This window comes from Schistocerca americana, chromosome X, assembly GCF_021461395.2.
Source record: "Schistocerca americana isolate TAMUIC-IGC-003095 chromosome X, iqSchAmer2.1, whole genome shotgun sequence".
Lineage (NCBI taxonomy): Eukaryota > Metazoa > Arthropoda > Insecta > Orthoptera > Acrididae > Schistocerca > Schistocerca americana.
Genome location: NC_060130.1, coordinates 656,300,811 through 656,318,644, shown reverse-complemented (window position 1 = coordinate 656,318,644; position 17,834 = coordinate 656,300,811). Strand labels below are relative to the sequence as shown.

The window sequence follows — 17,834 nt, the reverse complement described above, 5'->3', positions numbered from 1 at the left end:
TCACGCACATCCATGCCCGAGGCAGGATTCGAACCTGCGACAGTAGCGGTCGCGCGGTTCCAGACTGAAGCGCCTAGAACTGCTCGGCCACACCTGCCGGCAGCTAGGACTCGATCCATTTATACTGTCCAGTCGCATTAATGCGACCATCTGTCAAAAGCCTGAATTGCCTCCTTTGCAGCGCAAGATGTGCAGGAATAGAGTCAGTGAGGTTCTGGGAGGTACCGACAGTGATGTGGAACCATGCCGAGTCCAATGCCATGGCCAGCTGCGCTAGGTTTCTCGGTTGAGGATCCATTGCACGAACAGCCCAATGGAGGTGGTCCCACAGATTCTCGAATGGGTTTAAATCCGGGGAGTTTGGTGACCAATGAAGTACGGTAAATTCGTGCTGGTGCTCTTCGAACCTCGCACCAATGCGAGCTGTTCGAGCATTGCCCTGCTGATAGAAGCCGTGCACCGAGGAAAAACTAACTGTATGTAGGGGTGGAAATAGTCCCCAAGTACAGATGTATACATGTGTTGATCCAGTCAGGGAATGCCACGAAAACATTCCCAAACCATAACGCTCCGTCTTGTTGACAGTGTGTTTGCTTTCAGGTATTTCACGCCGAACAAGCCAACAGCCGTCTGTCCAATGAAGCATAAAACGTGATTTATCCGGAAAGGGCCCTGTCGGCACTCAGGTGGACATACAGCTGCGATACTGGCGTGCAAATTCCAGCCTTCGTCGCCGATGAACATCAGTCAACATGAGTGAATGTACCAGGCGTCTGCTGCGGAGGTCCATACGCAACAACGTTCGCTGAACTGTCGTTGAGGAGACACTGTTGGTATCCCCTTGGTTCATCTGGGCGGTCAGTCGCTCAACAGTTGCACGTCTATTCTCCCCTACACACTCCGCGACTGTCGTTCACCCCTTTCATGTACGGCCTGTGCTGCACCACAGTTGCTTCGGTGCCGGCTTTATAGGGCGTCATTTTTCCATGTACGGTTTACTTTAACCACGGCAGCATGCGAACAGTTTACAAAACTAGCTGTTTCTGAAATGCCTCCACCCTTGGCCCGAAAGCCAATGATCATGCCCTTTAGGACGTCAGATAAATCGCATCGTTTCCGCATTACGCCAACGACTGCAGTTTTCCGCGTTCTCCCGATACGCTTTGTCAGCCGCATTTTCTCTGGTGTTTCGGCAGATATTTGCAATTTGGTTTTTGGAACGTGTAGCTGGAGTCAGTTCCAACAAATTTTGCTCATCACGTCTTTCATGCGACACCCAGCGTCGACGGAAAGCGTCCCTTTGTTACCTGTCACAAACAAAATGATTTTTAAAGTGGAATTTTACGTGCCCATTCGACAGAGTGGTCCAAAATTAGTCTAGTGCGATATTATTTTTACCGATATGTATTAATAGGACCAGTAATACACGATGAATACCGAGTACCCCAGCAGCATCGGCATCGCCCTGTCCCGTAATACCTGCTACCTCCATGTGGCAGCGTGCTGCTCAGTCGCTGCTGTAGTACCCGTTATTCCTTGTTTCTTACTACTCCTGTTAATACATATCGATTCAAAAATGGTTCAAATGGCTCTGAGCACTATGGGACTTAACATCTGAGGTCACCAGTCCCCTGAACTTAGATCTACTTAAACCTAACTAACCTAAGGATACCACACACATCCATGCCCGAGGCAGGATTCGAACCTGCTACCGTAGCAGCAGCGCGGTTCCGGACTGAAGCGCCTACAACTGCTCGGCCACAGTGGCCGGCTAATACATATCGGTAAAAAGAATATTGCACTAGACTAATATGGTAGCACTTTGTCGAAACGGCACGTAGAATTCCAATTTAAAAATATTTTGGTTTGAAACGGGATACAAACCAAAGCATTCCGTCGACGCTATGCATCGCATGAAACGTGTGATGGACATTATTTGTTTGGGCTGACACCAGCTACACGTTCCAAAACTAAATTGCATACACCTGTCGAAACACCAGAGAAAATGCGGCTGATGACTTTTAGGAGAGATGCCCGGTACTCTCCACTGCCGCTGTCATCTGCGAGTGGTTAGTGCTCGTTGAAGTCGAACATAGGCGGGGGTCACATTAATGTGACTGGACCGTGTAATAAAGAAACCGAATAAATTCCTGTTCACTTTCCATTATTACTGTTACGTCGTCAGCGAAACGTATCGTTGTCGTTTTCTGCCTATCACAAACTCCCACGTAGAGAGAGCTTTTTGCTTTCGTGATGGTCTCTTCCATATGTAAATAAAATATAAGTTGTGACCGTGGGTAACTATGCGTACCACACATCTTGTATAATTTCAGCAGTGGTGACCACACCAACCAATTTCCCATAAAGAGAATGGATTATCCTTCTATCTCTGCATTTGTACCTTTCTGTCTAAGAAAAAAAAATTTTTTTAAATTACGTTTACGTCATCAAAAGCATTCCCTGAAATCTACGAATAAAATATATGATCATTGTTTTCCTAAATCTGCCCTCTATTAGTATGCGCAGTGATAAAATTGTTTCGGGAGTGCCCCTGCTTTTCCTTAAACCGAACTGGTCCTTTCCTAATTTAATTTTAGTTTTCCTTTCGATTATTCGATGAAGTACTCTCACGAACATTGTTGTTGCTCGTGATTCCGAATTGATTGTGTGGAAATTTTTATATCAATCCACTCTTACTTTCTTCGCCAGTTTAGTGATCATCTAATGGAATATCCTAAATTACAAGGGTACTTCGAGTACCACTAACTGATCCCTCTCATTTCCCTGTTTCATTCGCGAATGCCGCATGGGAAGAATGACTGTCTGTAAGCTTCTGTATTAGCTCTAATTTATAGAGTTTTCTCGTTGTGGTGATTTCGCGAGACGTATGTGGTAGGAAGTAATTTGTTGTCCGACTCTTCCCGGAAAGTACTCTCTCAAAATTTCGATAGTAAACCTCTCCGTGATGCTAAACGCTTCTCTTGTAGCGACTGCCAGTGGAGATGGTTAAGCATCTCTGAAACGCTATGGCGCCGACTACGCGATCCTCTGATGAAACGCGAAAATCGCCTTGTATACCACTTCATTAGTGGATGAATTACATTTCCTTTAGATTCCTTCTATGAATCTCAGTTCTGGCATCTGCTTTTCCTACTATTTGTTTGACGTGATCATTTCACTTGCGATCGCTCCGGATAAATACTCCTAAATATTTTGCGGTAGTTACTGTTTCCAGAAATTTGTCTTCAATATTGTAGTTGTACAGTAGTGGATTTCTGTTCCTGTGTATGCGCAATGTGCTACATTTATTTATCTTCACGGTCAACTGGCCGTCCCTACACAATTCATTAGTCCTCTGTACAGCCTTCTGCAAATCGTTACTGTCTACTGGCGTTGCTCTCTTCTGATAGACAACTACATCATCTGGGAATTGACTTATAGAGCTTCTGACGCATTCTGGTAGATCATTCTATCAGACGTCCTTGGGGCGCTCCCGAAATTACCTTTACTTCCATCGATTTTATCCCTTTAAGAACGACGTGTTGAGTAATATCTGCAAGGGAGTTTTGAATCCAGTCGCTAATCTGGTCCGATACTCGCTAAGCTCGTATTTTTTTCACTCGTGGGCTGTGTGAGACAGTCGAGGAACACAAGAACCAGAGTGCCGAAGCCTACAAAAGCCTACAGCGCTGTGGATCTCATGGGGAAGCAACATCCCTGTTTCTGGTATCTGTATCGATTTTTAAAGTGGAGGATTTCGTTCTCCAAAAGCGTCATAATACGTGAGAATAAAACATGTCCCATAATTCTGCAATATATTGACGTCAACAATATAGTCCTTCATTTACTCTGCAACTCTGCACACGACAGCGGACGTTCGCATCCGATACCACCGCAGAATCGTCTGAGACTCTGGCTTATACCTTCCATTCTGATCCATACAAGAGGACCGCGATCGATCCTGGCTACGATGCTACAGATAGCGAGATTTGCTTGCACCCCGCCTGTGATGTTAGCTGTCTTCACCATACCATCCATCCGCCTGAGGATGACCTTAGAACCCAAGGCGAGGCGTCGTTTGTCCGACATGACCCTCGATTTACAGCCGGTTGCACTCACTGCGCTCGATATCCGCCGGCAAGGCCTCCACTACATCTCTGACGAGATCTCCCAGCAAACACAACAAGTGCACGCTGGTACTCTTTCCTGACCTACATGCTATTTTCCTGAGGGACTCTATTACTTGCCTAACGCTGGAGCTCCATATGACGATCATACCAGTCCTCTGCGCTTGTCCTAATTGGGTAGGAAAATCGGCCACTGGTCCAACAGCTGGCGTTCCGTGCTAGCTGAGAAGTATTATCAAGACTGGGTAGCATTTAATTTAGCTCTTGCCAAGGCTTAAGGAGCCAGCGGTGCGGCCTGTTCCCACTGCCTTACGCCCAAACACACGCGTACCCACCACTGTCCACCACTCACTCTGGAGTGAAGACAGACCAGTCTGGAGTTGCGTGTCGGAAGTCGCAGCGACAACTGTATCAACAGGTGATTCAACGGCACCAAAGGTGTCGGAGGTCTTGGCTCCGATACCTCGATGTCGCCGCAGCTTTGAGCAGTAGCCAGTAGTCTGCTGACCGTCGCCTATGCAGCTTCCAAATGTTTACGGACAGTGACCACTCCCCTTCGTGTGCCCACACAACAAGCACATACCCTATCCACACCGTACTTCGTAAAAAAAAAAAAAAACCTCTATGAAATACAAAAGTACTGACAAAACAGTCTGGACTAGAATGAGATTTTTCACTCTGCAGCGGAGTGTGCGCTGATATGAAACTTACTGGCAGATTAAAACTGTGTGCCGGACCGAGACTCGAACTCGGGACCTTTGCCTTTCGCGGGCAAGCGCTCTACCAACTGAGCTACCCAAGCACGGGGCGTGAGTCGTGCTTGGGTAGCTCAGTTGGTAGAGCGTTCCCGGGTTCGATTCCCGGCGGGGTCAGGGATTTTCTCTGCCTCGCGATGACTGGGTCTTGTGTGATGTCCTAAGGTTAGTTAGGTTTAAGTAGTTCTAAGTTCTAGGGGACTGATGAGCATAGATGTTAAGTCCCATAGTGCTCAGAGCCATTTGAACCAATTTAGTTCGAGCCTCGGTCCGGCACACAGTTTTAATCTGCCAGTAAGTTTCAGTCTGGACTAGCTAGGATAGAACAAGCAGACCTCCGCAAAAGAATTACCGGAGTGTAGCGTTACAAAATATAAACAATAAGAGTAAACGATCTCTAAAATCTGATCTGTACGGTTCTCACAATAGCCTAAGATTTCGAGATCAGAAAGCTCTTGACACAGAATTAAATTGCTCTGCTGACAACAGATGTATCAACAGCTATTTGTCAATATAGACTTGACTTTCGCAGAAGCTGCTGCAGCAAATTAAATACCATTGTTCTAAATGTAAATAAACAGTAGTCTGTCAGACAAAAACTCAGTTAATATTCACTTCTTGTCAGAAGTTTGCTTAGGAAAAAAAGGCATTGGACTAACCTAAACGCTGTGTAGTAACACAAACTGTTGACTCTACCATTACTGGACGCTCCTGCTCCTGGGTTTTCCTTCGGAGGCTGTGCATAGCTTCTTGATATGCAGCAATAAATACTGAATCTACCCTATCATCATCTTGCACCGTCTGTTCGTTTTCAATTGGGCTGATTTCTTTTGGGCAACTATATAGTTTCTCCCCATAATGTTCGATCTTCTCTCTTTAGTTTCTACGTCCATTGCCTAATTATCTTTTCTATCTCTAATCATTGTGCACCTCGTTCTGTGCTCCCTGGAAGGACTGTTAGTCCGTGTGCAGCATCTTGTTTCCGTCTTGCGTCTCTTGGTTCAAATGGCTCTGAGCACTATGGGACTCAACTTCTCAGGTCATTAGTCCCCTAGAACTTAGAACTAGTTAAACCTAACTAACCTAAGGACATCACACACATCCATGCCCGAGGCAGGATTCGAACGTGCGACCGTAGCGGTCTCGCGGTTCCAGACTGCAGCGCCTAGAACCGCACTACCACTTCGGCCGGCTTGCGTCTCTCTCATGGCAGCTTTCTTCCATCTATTCTTCTTTAGTCTCTCTGGACTTCTGAGTAATTTCATTCTTGAATGAACTACGTTGCTGCTGTTCACTTATAACTTATGTACATCTTTGTCGTTTCTGTATTAATTGTGGTATCTCATCTGTTACCAATTACTATCTTATTTCTCCATTTTTCAGTCCTAGTACTTTTTCTTTTGCATTTACATTTATTTTAAGACAGGTGCATAGTTTTTCCACAGCAGTATCTCCCTGAAGTGTTGTTTTCTTTTGTCACGTGATCTTCCAAGAACGTTTAAGTACCTTGTCTAAATCCCAATTTTACAGGTACTTCTTTCATTTCAACAGGCATTTCATTAGTACTAAGTTGTGGTCTCTATTAACGGTAGCACGTGGATAACTCTTGCAATCGTTAAATTGATTTATGAACCTTTACTTTACCGATTTATAGTCAATCTCATGTCTTATTTGATCGCTGAGGATCTTCTATATGTACTTCCTTCACAAAGGGTTCTCGAAAAGTGTATACGCAACGTCTAACTCCTGTCTAGCACAGAATTCTTCTATGTCGTCTCTTCTCGTTTAGCTTTTTGAGACCGAGCTGCCGGCCGGTGTGGCCGTGCGGTTCTAGGCGCTAAGTCTGGAACTGCATGACCGCTACGGTCGCAGGTTCGAATCCTGCCTCGGGCATGGATGTGTGTGATGTCCTTAGGTTAGTTAGGTTTAAGTAGTTCTAAGTTCTAGGGGACTGATGACGACAGATGTTAAGTCCCATAGTGCTCAGAGCCATCTTGAGACCGAGCTGTCCCGCAATTTTCTGTTCCTTACCTACACGGGCTACTGTATTTCAGTCTCGCATTTTGATTAAATTATCATTAGTTGAATAAGATCATCATACACTTCTTATATTTCACAGCCATCTGCATCTCTGGTTGACATGCGTAGTTGTTATGTTACAGTATATGGTGGCTGTCCATTCAGTGTCATCATCAGTGTCCTTTCTGTTTGCCGCAGGCAGTACCTTACTCTGTTACCACAGTTTTCGTATTCGTTACAATCCATACTTTGCGCTTCTCTTTTCTGACCCATTATGAAAAGTCCTATGATCGCCATTTCATAGATCTCCTGCTCTGGACATCAACTCTCTCTGATTTCTAAAATATCTACCTGCTTAGCTGTAAATGTTCTACTTTTACGTATCATCTTAATTAGAGTTCTATTCTTGTCTGATAGCTTCTGTCTAGTAGTCGCGCTCGTATATCTAACTGGGGGATTCCTTCACTTCCGGAATATTTTACACATGAGGAAGCCATCAAGATGTTTCTAACAGATAACTGGATGTAATAAGGAAAGATAATGTGGTGGTTTCCCATTGCCTCCCGCATATGATGCTGTGGCTGTTAACGCTTGAGTGGGTGCGACAGTGTATGAAGTGAAGTGCTCCAACCCCAATAACATTGTCTTGTACCGCTCCATTGTTGTTCTGCAATTGCGAGCCCGTACCTATTCCTTCATTATTGTTTCAGCTAACAGAATGATAAGTTGTGTTGTTATGGTCCAATTGGGCAGCAGTAATACAAAATAAACAGCTAGTGTTTCATCTTAGCGTTCAAAGTACATCGGGCGCCCGGTCATGTGAGTAATATCTCCTTCAGTTTTATTTTGTCACCTTTTATGCACAACAAAATATAATTCGTAAAAAAATGGGTTCATATCACTCCGCGTAGGGCGAGATCAAAGCTGACCGACAGCGAGGTTGAATGACTACTCAGTGAGGATTCAGGTTTCAGTACCGCAGCAGACAACGAAATCCCTCCCGCCTGTGGTTCGAGTCCTCCCTCGGGCATGGGTGTGTGTGTTGTTCTTAGCATAAGTTGGTTTAAGTAGTGTGTAAGTCTGGGGACCGATGACCTTAGCAGTTTGGTCCCTTAGGAATTCACATACACACACACACACAACAGAAATGATGACGAAGAAGTGGAACTTATCACACAAAGTAACCACGATACAGATTCTGAACAGTAACACGCTTACCGAGCGAAGTGGCGCAGTGGTTAGCCCTGTGAACTCGCTTTCGGGAGGACAACGGTTCAAACCCGCGTCCAGCCATCCTGATTTAGGTTTTCCGTAATTTCCCTAAATAGCTCCAGGCAATTGCCGGGATGGTTTCTTTGAAAGGGCACAACCGATTTCCTTCCCCAATCCGATGGGACCGATGACCTCTCAGTTTGGTCCCATCCCCCAGACCAACCAACCATCCAACCAACCAACCACAACACGATGCAGTTGATGATCGTGAAGAGCAACTGTCCACTCGTGATATTTTTACTGGAAAGAATAACACATTTAAATTGAAAAAATGTGGTAACGTGAGCACAAAAACGAAAAGAAAGATTGTTGCAAATATATTTCCTGGGCCTAAAAATGTTGCCAGAGGAAGGGATGGGTCGTTTGGGGAAGGAGACCAGACAGCGAGGTCATCGGTCTCATCGGATTGGGGAAGCACGGGGAAGTAAGTCGGCCGTGCTCTTTCAACGGAGCCATCACGGCATTTGCCTGGAGCGATTTAGGGAAATCAAGGAAAACCTTAATCAGGATGGCCGGACGTGGGATCGAACCGTCGTCCTCCCGAATGCGAGTCCAGTGTGCTAGCCACTGCGCCACCTCGCTCGGTGCCAGAGGAAGACAAGAAGGAAGAGTAACTGGTAAACTTGCTGCAGTACGGCAAATTTTAGATGAGTTTGTGGTGAACTGCAAGAACAATTACAATGCAGGCAATTTTGTGACAGAAGAAGAAAAGTTGCAAGCTTTCCGGGGTCGCTGTTCTTCTGTTCAGTATATTCCAAGCATACCGGCGAAATACGGGACAAAGATTTTTGTTTTAGCAGTTAATAAAACATTCTTCTGAAGTGACACTGAAGCGTATTGTGGGACACCACACAGGACCACACGACGCACTCAGTTCTCTCTGTGGTGTGGCAAGGCTTGTTACTCACATTGAGGGCTGTGGAAGAAACGTTTCAATGAATAACCGGTACACCAGCAATTCTTCAGCCACCTCCTTATTGAAAAAGCGGCTAACATGCATCGGGACATTGAGAAAAAACAAACGCGGGATCCCACAAGACTTTTTGCATGAGAAAGGTAGGGTTGTCCATTCCTCTCCGTTAGATTTCCAAAAATATATGTCGTTAGTTTCATACGTGCTGAAAAAAAAAGGAAGCATTACTAGTTTCAACTACGCACGATTTTGGAACTGTTGACGATGCTACAGGTAAACCAGAGATAATTCTGCATTAAAATGCAACAATGGGAGGAGTCGACACAGTCGCATCCTGGAATGTGCGTATTCCGTCACACGGGTGACAAGAAGGTGGCCATTGGTCGTATTGTAAGCGCTAATGGATATAGCAGGAATCAATGCTCAAATTATTTTACATGCAAATGAGGTAAATAAAAAAGAGAAGGATTTCTTGAAAGACAACATTTTCCCTTATGAAGCCTCAGCTAGCGGAAAGAGCGAAGATTCCTTCACTTCCTGCTGGCATAGCAACTTTCCTCGATAGATACAAACGACCACAGGTTGAAAAAATTGAGGAGCCAGCCACCAAGAAAAAGAGGACTGTGTATGACATTTGGACGAGCACCCCTCCAGAGTGTAAAGAAGTACATCGGCCATTCTTTTAACAAATCAATGCCACCCGAAAAAACTTTCGACCACAATCAGGGGGACTTTTAGAACAACCCTATACATGAAGAATTCATTTTCTAGTTGAGTTGAAGGTTAAGTATTCGAGATCTTGTTACAAAACACAGAATATTTCATTATTAATGAAAACGTCTTTTTGTTGATTACTATTGACTGCATATATAAGAATTAATTTGTTGTTAGTGGATCGTCGGGAACGCGATGAACAGATGGAGCAATCACTATCGTGCTGTTTGAACGCCAGCGGTCGAAGTGACTAGAACATTAGGCAGATAACGTCCCAACTGTTTCAGATAACGGCTCAAGTGCGGAATCGGTGGCTGCGTCTTTCATTCGAGAAGCGGAGAGTCCAGTTATCTTGGCTTAAGCTTTCTCTCGATTTCGTAAATTGCCAGGCTGTTGGGTGTGGGTTGATCCTTACGGCTAAGTGCCGATCAGAGCAGTAGTGGCACATGGACTGCTGTTAAAAGTAGCATAGCTGACAACCCCAAGGTTGTCACTGTATTCTACTAATAACTGACATTCTCTTGCTTCTTACCAGCTTATCAGTTGGATCACCTGACAGATTACAGGTGGACCTATAATTTACATGGAAGCCAAACTAAGACGTATTGTGGTGTTTTTCGTATACACAATAGACTGTCTGAAGAGAAAATCTCGTTATGTGCTAGAAAACGTGTAGCAGCGAACGCCAATCGAGTCTCGTATTTATGGAGATTTAATTTGAAATTTAACTGCCCAATCTGTCCTATGTAGGATTCCTTTAAAATGATATTTAAAAGGGAATTGTAATTGGTTGTAGAGGACAAAACTTGGGATTTCATTTCACATCTCGCGCTGTTCCTTGTGCAATTCGCGCCTGTGAGCATTTGCTGCTGAACAAGCATGACTACACGATTCCTATAGAGAGTGCAAATTTGCTGAGCTTCGCATGCCCTCCCACGCGTCGCTGTAAGCCTTGCACCAACTGGACCACTAGCCACGGCTCGTCAGATCGCTAAAAGGCCTGAGAGCTGAGCAGAAATACGAAGATATCTGCAAGAACCTCAAGAGATTATACCATTCGTAATTGACCTTTAACTTTTACGTCTGTGATTGACGTCCCATCTTACTGTGAGGCCGTTTCAAATAATCCCGTCGTCGACAGGGCGTTAAGCACTCATCTTCCTCGTGACTGAGCGAGACTGTGCGTTGTCCCAGTGGGACAAAACTGGATCAATAAAGTGACCACTTTTCATTTAAGAAACCAGTCCCGAATTCACTTCAGTGATTTACGCTATCACAAAAAAGCGAAATATGAATGTACTGGAAGGCAATTGTAACTATGTAATAAAAAAAAGCACTCCGTCTTCAGGCCACAAGTGGCCCATCGATACTATCCGACCGCCGTGTCATCCTCAGATGAGGATGCGGATAGGAGGGAAGTGGGGTAAGCACACCGCTCTCCCGGTCGTTACGATGGTTTTTCTTGGACCGGAGCCGCTACTATTCGGTCGAGTAGCTCCTCAATTGGCATCACGAGGCTGAGTGCACCCCGAAAAATGGCAACAGCGCGTGGCAGCCCGGATGGTCACCCATCCAAGATCCGGCCACGCCCGACAGCCCTTAACTTCGGTGATCTGACGAGAACTTGCATCGCCACATGTAGCGCATATTTTTATTGACGTGTTGACAGAAACACACTTTCACTGTTTGGAATGTTGTGCTGTGTAAAGCTAAGGCATTTTCTTGGATTTCTGCAGACACAGAATGTAAAATCAGTGTAGAATCTATCATATCTAGATTATGACATTAAAAGATTCCCTCATTTACATGGCAAATGTACTAGGTAATCAAGAAGAAAGTTGGGATTTTAGGCCCTTTGATTAATCACTCCTTCTCTTAATGGCAGTAAGAAACACGTTTGGAAGAATTTGCAGAACACTTTAAGAATGTACGAGGGGAGCCAATGTTGTCAGAGTTGTTTGCTAATTTTTATATCTATGGCTTATTCCCTATTATGTCTTTTAAGCTATGGACTATAGACCTTATTGCTTTCAGGAAAGTTTTGCTGTATAGCCAATGTCATAGTTGCAACACATTTGGGAGGGGTGAGGTTTCAGTACCTAGTGGCCATACAGATTCAAGTTTTCCTTATTTTCTAAATCACTTAGGGTGAATGCTAGGGCAGCTCCAATTTTGCAACCAATTTCGCTTCACATCACAGGCCTATCAGAGCATGTACCTAGTCTTCACCTATCTCATTGGCAACGGTACACTAAATTGTAATCTTCTAATCTTCCTTCTTATTCTGTCGAGTGGATGTTGATTGTGTGTGTGTGTGTGTGTGTGTGTGTGTGTGTGTGTGTGTGTGAGTGTTTTTGAATGATTACTAAACACCACATAATATTGCAGAGAGATGTTAAATGATAGTCATTAATCAAGTAGCATTATTTTTAAGTTCTTTTACACTCATTTTACATAATTAGATATGACTGAATGGTGACTAATATGTGTATATTTATTGTGTGATAACTTTATTGATACATTTGCAGTATACTCTTGCATTGTCTTTGTCATGTCATAGATTAGTCTGGAAATGAAGGGAGGGAATAGGTGAACACTGGTACCAGCTCATAATTTACTTCTCCTGAATAACATCAAGAGATCTGGAGTGCTTAATGTCCTCATCCAGTGGATGAAGCATAGTAAACAGAGCTGAGTGTTCGCTCTCCATGAGACCCTGCAGAGAGATTGGGGGTGTAAACCTATATGTACTGACAATGGGAAATTTGTTCCACCCCAGGATTTTAATCAATTATCTCCAAGCCGAATGCCGTCACTCTGTGTTACTGGCCTTGGTCATTGCAGGATAATTAGATTATTATGCTTTTCAGAATAATTTACACTGTGACCAATACATACATCTCATAATCATTTTTTGACCCTCTCCTATCTGATTGCCTGGTCACATTTATTGTTCTATACCTGTAGGAGCTCTTCATCCGTGAAAATTCACCATTCTTTGAGCTTTGTCTTTGCTTGTGGAAATAAGGCAATAGGGGAGTACCCTAAAGAAAAATGCAACCAATTGCAGCCAAATGACCAGGATAAATTTTTTAGTGGAGTCCTGAGTCATTATCATGGCGAAAGAACCAGCTGTCTGGTTTCAGTCTCTGGCACATTACAAGTGTTACTGCCATTTGGGACAGGCATTGTTATTTGCACCACTTCCCAAATTTAAATACTTGGTGATGTCCTCCTCCTCCTAAATGTGGTTTACTAGCCATGGCAAACCATGTGCCATCCAAATCAGAAGTTAATCAGTTGCCAAACAACAGGTCATTTCAGGTGATACTGTCTTGCAGCTTATTCCCATTTTGCTTGTATTGTAGTAAGTGCATATGAAATATGTCTGTAAGGTTAAGTGGGCAGAATCTGGCGATTCACAAAAAAAGTCCCCTGTAACACTTATAAGCCCCATTTAATGACTTGGTAACCATATGAAGTTGCTAGCAATAATGTTATCACAATTAAAAAGAGCCATTGTCTTGACAACAACATGTTTATATGTGACATATTTATCACAATACTGAATCACTAATTTCTTGCTTTGAAATTTTGTAGGAATATTGTAGCACTGGAACCACTGAACTGTCTTTAATATTGTTGTTCATATAATCATATGCACAATTCTCTTATTTCTTGAGTATCTGTAAGTACCACATTCCATGATGTACCATCTGCTCCTCCCTCAAAGACCATTGTACCTATGAGGAAGATATCTTCACATGATAGATGGATCCTGAAGAATGTTGTGAACTGCAGGAATGGGTAGGCCCAAGTTACTTCTGCATAAGTCATGCCAGTTCCCTCCACCAGTCTCCTTTCTTCAGTGAAATTGTCTTTGGTTTTCCTTATGCTTGTGTCCAAAGCAATTGAACATTGGGTAAAAGAAGTCATTTTTTCCCTGACACTCTATATTATTTGAATGAGACACCTTGTTCTTCACTCTTGGCCAATTTCAATCTAACAGTCATTTTCAAGGGCACAGTTACTGATCGTTAATGTAGATCTACATGGGTACAGTATAACACATATTTCATTTGGCAATAGCTGTTAGCATAGGTACCTGGTATTGTATTTTATATTCAGTTGGATCAGTTATGCTTTTTTAATATGCCTTTACATTTTTTCTTTATTTTTGATTTCATGTATGAACTGCTATTTCCATATGCATAATTGTATATACATGTACACATGAAAATGACCATTAGGCTGAAATTAGGCAATAGTGGTGAGTAAAGCATCATATTCAAATAATATGAAGCTTCATTGAAGCTAGGACTTATTTTAATTCTCTGTGGAATTACATGGAGGATCATCCACAAGAGTAAAGAGTGAACCTACTTACCAAAACTCTCCATCTATTACAATGACCTCAGTGACACCTAAGTGGTGACCGCTAAGCTTCCTTTCTTGTGAAACACTCTTAACTTTCTAAATACCTTAGTGTTTTGTGGGTTTCTTCACGAAGTACTAAAGAGACATTTGATGATCAGTTGTTAGTCTTTGAACAAGTATGTACCACAAAACTGCAGACCAATCTCCTTTTAATGCTAACTAATTAGCAGCTGTAGCAAACTCAAAGTACTACTATGAGCTCTTGTCTGTAATGCATGTAGGGATAGGTCTAAATGCATACTGAGGCATATGGTGGCTTCTATGCAAAGAGCATCACAAAACTTTGGTAGTTTGCTTTGTAGTATTCAGACTAAAAACATTAACTGGAAATTTATGGCCGTAGAATGTATGGAAGTATCTTTTACTGCATGTGTCCACTGTTTTCTTTGTTTTATGAGTTGAACGATGATGTTGCCTCCTCACAAACACAAGCATCATCTTGAAATATCTCACTAATATAATTTAGAGTCACAACTATTAAATACAGAACTTGTCATACTTCAAGTAACTGCAAGTCATCCAGGCACATCAATGAGCTTTTCTTTATATAATGGTTTCTGGCTCAATCTGCCATGATAACTGACAAGTGTCTACTCATCCATGATGTTAACTTTACATGTATTTCTATTAGCTTGTATTTACAAATGAATAGAATAACTTTTTATGCTCTAAAATAACACTTTTACTTAAAATGATGTGTAACATATGTTGTTACAGATGATGTGTATGATGAGGAGTAATCGAATGCTAACTGATGTGGTACTGGAGGTTGGCTCAGAACTCTTCCATGCACACAAAGTTGTTCTTGCTGCTGCTAGTCCATACTTTAAGGTGAGAGTTCTGTGAAATAGAAAAAAAGTAACTCTATGAAGTTGTTTGCCACAGTTCTGGGTACTTTTGTGTAGAACGTGTGTCATTTATTGCAAGTGCTATTCCATAAGAAAATGTAATGTTACAACAAATGTAAAATAAAAGTAGCAAACTTTTTAGCTAGTATTGTCCTTAACACAAGATCTTTGTTGTATATAATGAACTGTTTATTGAGAGAGGTGATGTATGTTGACTCTATATTCTAAATATTATAGAATTAAAAAAATATATATGCACCTAGGACAATAAATTAGTTACACGGCATGTTGGAGCTAAGTACAATTTTAGACATCTGCAGTTTGTGAAGAAAAAGGTCGAGTGGTGGTACTGAAGGCAACAGTTTAGGGAGTGTCGAGTAGTGCTCAGTGTGTCCAAATACATGATCCAGTATTATAACAACATATTAAACATTGAACATAACACTGATATAATCAAGTAGCAAAAGCAAGTGAGTTTCATTGGGGGTACCAAAAGTAATTCACTAAAGAAGCTTGGAGAATTTACCAGTGTGCCACCACATACTGCTGTAACATCTAAGCATACAGTGATTCATCCAGCAATTGTAGCTAAAATGAGATGACAGGTTGGGACTGCCAGAATATATCCCTCCACATTGCTAATAATGGCTTTGCTATGTCATTTGAATTAGTATTCTTTTGAAAACTTCTGGGACCTTTTGGAATGAAATGCGCAGAGAGCTAAAATTCTTCCTCATTGATTAATTTTTGTCCCTAACTATGCAGTTCAGTCATTTGAAAATGACTACCACCTACATTCAACATCAACATGCAATGACCACCTGGCACTAGCTGTGGATGGTATCTAATGTGTGTAGCGGGGACATGGAAAACAGTGCAGTCATTGTCATATTTTGGGAGCAACTTATCTGACATCCAGAAGAGCATGATCATTGGATTTTGGGTCAAGGGTTGATGCAATTCCAAAATAGTTTGTAAACTGTTTGTATGCCACCATGATTAAAGTATACTGTGCCCAGAAAAATGGCGCAATCCAAAACCAGAGCCGTGACAACTGTAGTGCACCATGGGCCATAGATGATAGGGGTGAATGACAGCTGCAGTGATGAGTGTGGGCAAATAGACATGCAGTTGTTGAGCAACTGACCACCCAAATGAACCAAGGGGCCACCAACAGTTTCTCCTCAATGACTGTTCAGTGAACTTCACTGTGTATGGGCTTCTGCAGCAGGCACCCGTCTCATGCAATCATGCTGACTGCTGTCAATCAGTGACGAAGGCCGAAATTGGTGCATGAATACCCCTGCTGGACATCCAATGAGTGATGGCAGGTGGCCTTTATAGAAGAATCACAGTTTATGCTCCATTGGACAGGAAGCAAACACCCTGCAACAGTTGTCGGAAGGGTCCAAGCCAAAGGAGGGAGTGTTATGGTCTGGGGAAAGTTTTTGTGGCATTTCCTGGTTATCTCGTCATTCTGGAAGGCACAGTGGATCACCCCAAGTATGCATCTGTCCTTGGGGACCATGTCTACCCATACATGCAGTTTATTTTTCCTTGGCGGGATGGGATCTGCCCGCACAACAGTGCTTCATGCCACACAGTTTGCAGTGTACGTGCATCATTAAAAGAGCACCAGGATGAGTTTAACATACTCCAAACTCAACAGATTAAAACCTAGTCGAGAATCTGTGGGACCACCTTGACTGGGCTGTTAGGGCCATTGATCCTGAACTGAGAAATGTAGTGCATCTGGCCACACCATTGGAGTCAGCATGGCTCCACATCCCTGTCAGTGCCTTCCAGAACCTCATCGACACTCTTCCTACAAGTCTCACTGGAATTTGCAGTTTGCACTGCAAAAGGCTTTTGACAGGTTGTCACATTAATGTGATTGGACACCGTAATATGATTAACTTTATCTAGATTAACAGAGACTTTATGCATTTCATATCGGTCTGTTTGCTAGGATTATTATTCTATACAGTGGCATTTACTGTTATTTAAGGTTTACTGTTAAGATTTCCCATGTAACTTTTCAGTGAACTATATCTTTGTGTTCACAGGCAATGTTCACAGGTGGTCTGAAAGAATGTGAAATGTCTAGAGTGAAGTTACAAGGTGTATGCCCCACTGCAATGGCTCGTCTCATGTACTTCATGTATACCGGTCAGATACGTGTCACTGAAGTTACTGTATGTCAACTTTTACCTGCTGCAACTATGTTTCAGGTATGGTAGAGATCAGCTTAGGCATACAATCTTAAGATGTTTGGCTCCATATATGGGATGTCACTTTTATATGCTTTCTCAAGATATAAAATATACAAATTAGTTTTGCATTACACTTTTAAAACTGTAGCATTTGTAGAAATATATGGTCTAGATGTGCGCATTCATTACAGGAGCATAGGCTCCCAAAGGAAATAACCGAATTAGCCTTGATGTTACACTTATATGCAATGCTTATCCCGAATAAAAGCATATTCTGACCCACTGTTGACCATAAAAAACTGAATGGCCATGCACATAAATATTAAAAAAAAAACACAAAAAATGTTTCTTAACGAATATGTCTGAGCTAGCAATAAACACAGGAAACATGGCAATTGTGAAAATAGGAATTTGTTTTGTTGCTGAAAATTGTGACACTCCAACTGTGACAAGTGCAATGGGAAATAATGATGAACTGGAAAAGCTGTAGCCCTCTAACAAAATATAGTTGTAGTTGTACCATTGTGCAGTTCAGG

General features: G+C 42.6%; 1 protein-coding gene and 1 non-coding gene across 2 annotated transcripts in view; one reads left to right on the top strand and one right to left on the bottom strand.

Moving 5' to 3' along the window:
* Positions 1–17,834, top strand: part of LOC124555469 (kelch-like ECH-associated protein 1B) — a 119,283-nt gene that overhangs the window by 77,092 nt on the left and 24,357 nt on the right. Inside the window, exons 2-3 of the mRNA XM_047129392.1 lie at positions 14,955–15,068; positions 17,152–17,316. Of these exons, the coding sequence (XP_046985348.1) occupies positions 14,955–15,068; positions 17,152–17,316 (279 nt within the window). The remainder of the gene's footprint in view (positions 1–14,954; positions 15,069–17,151; positions 17,317–17,834) is intronic.
* On the bottom strand, positions 4,856–4,930 carry Trnas-cga. The gene has a single exon. It is a non-coding gene; the product is annotated as a tRNA-Ser (tRNA).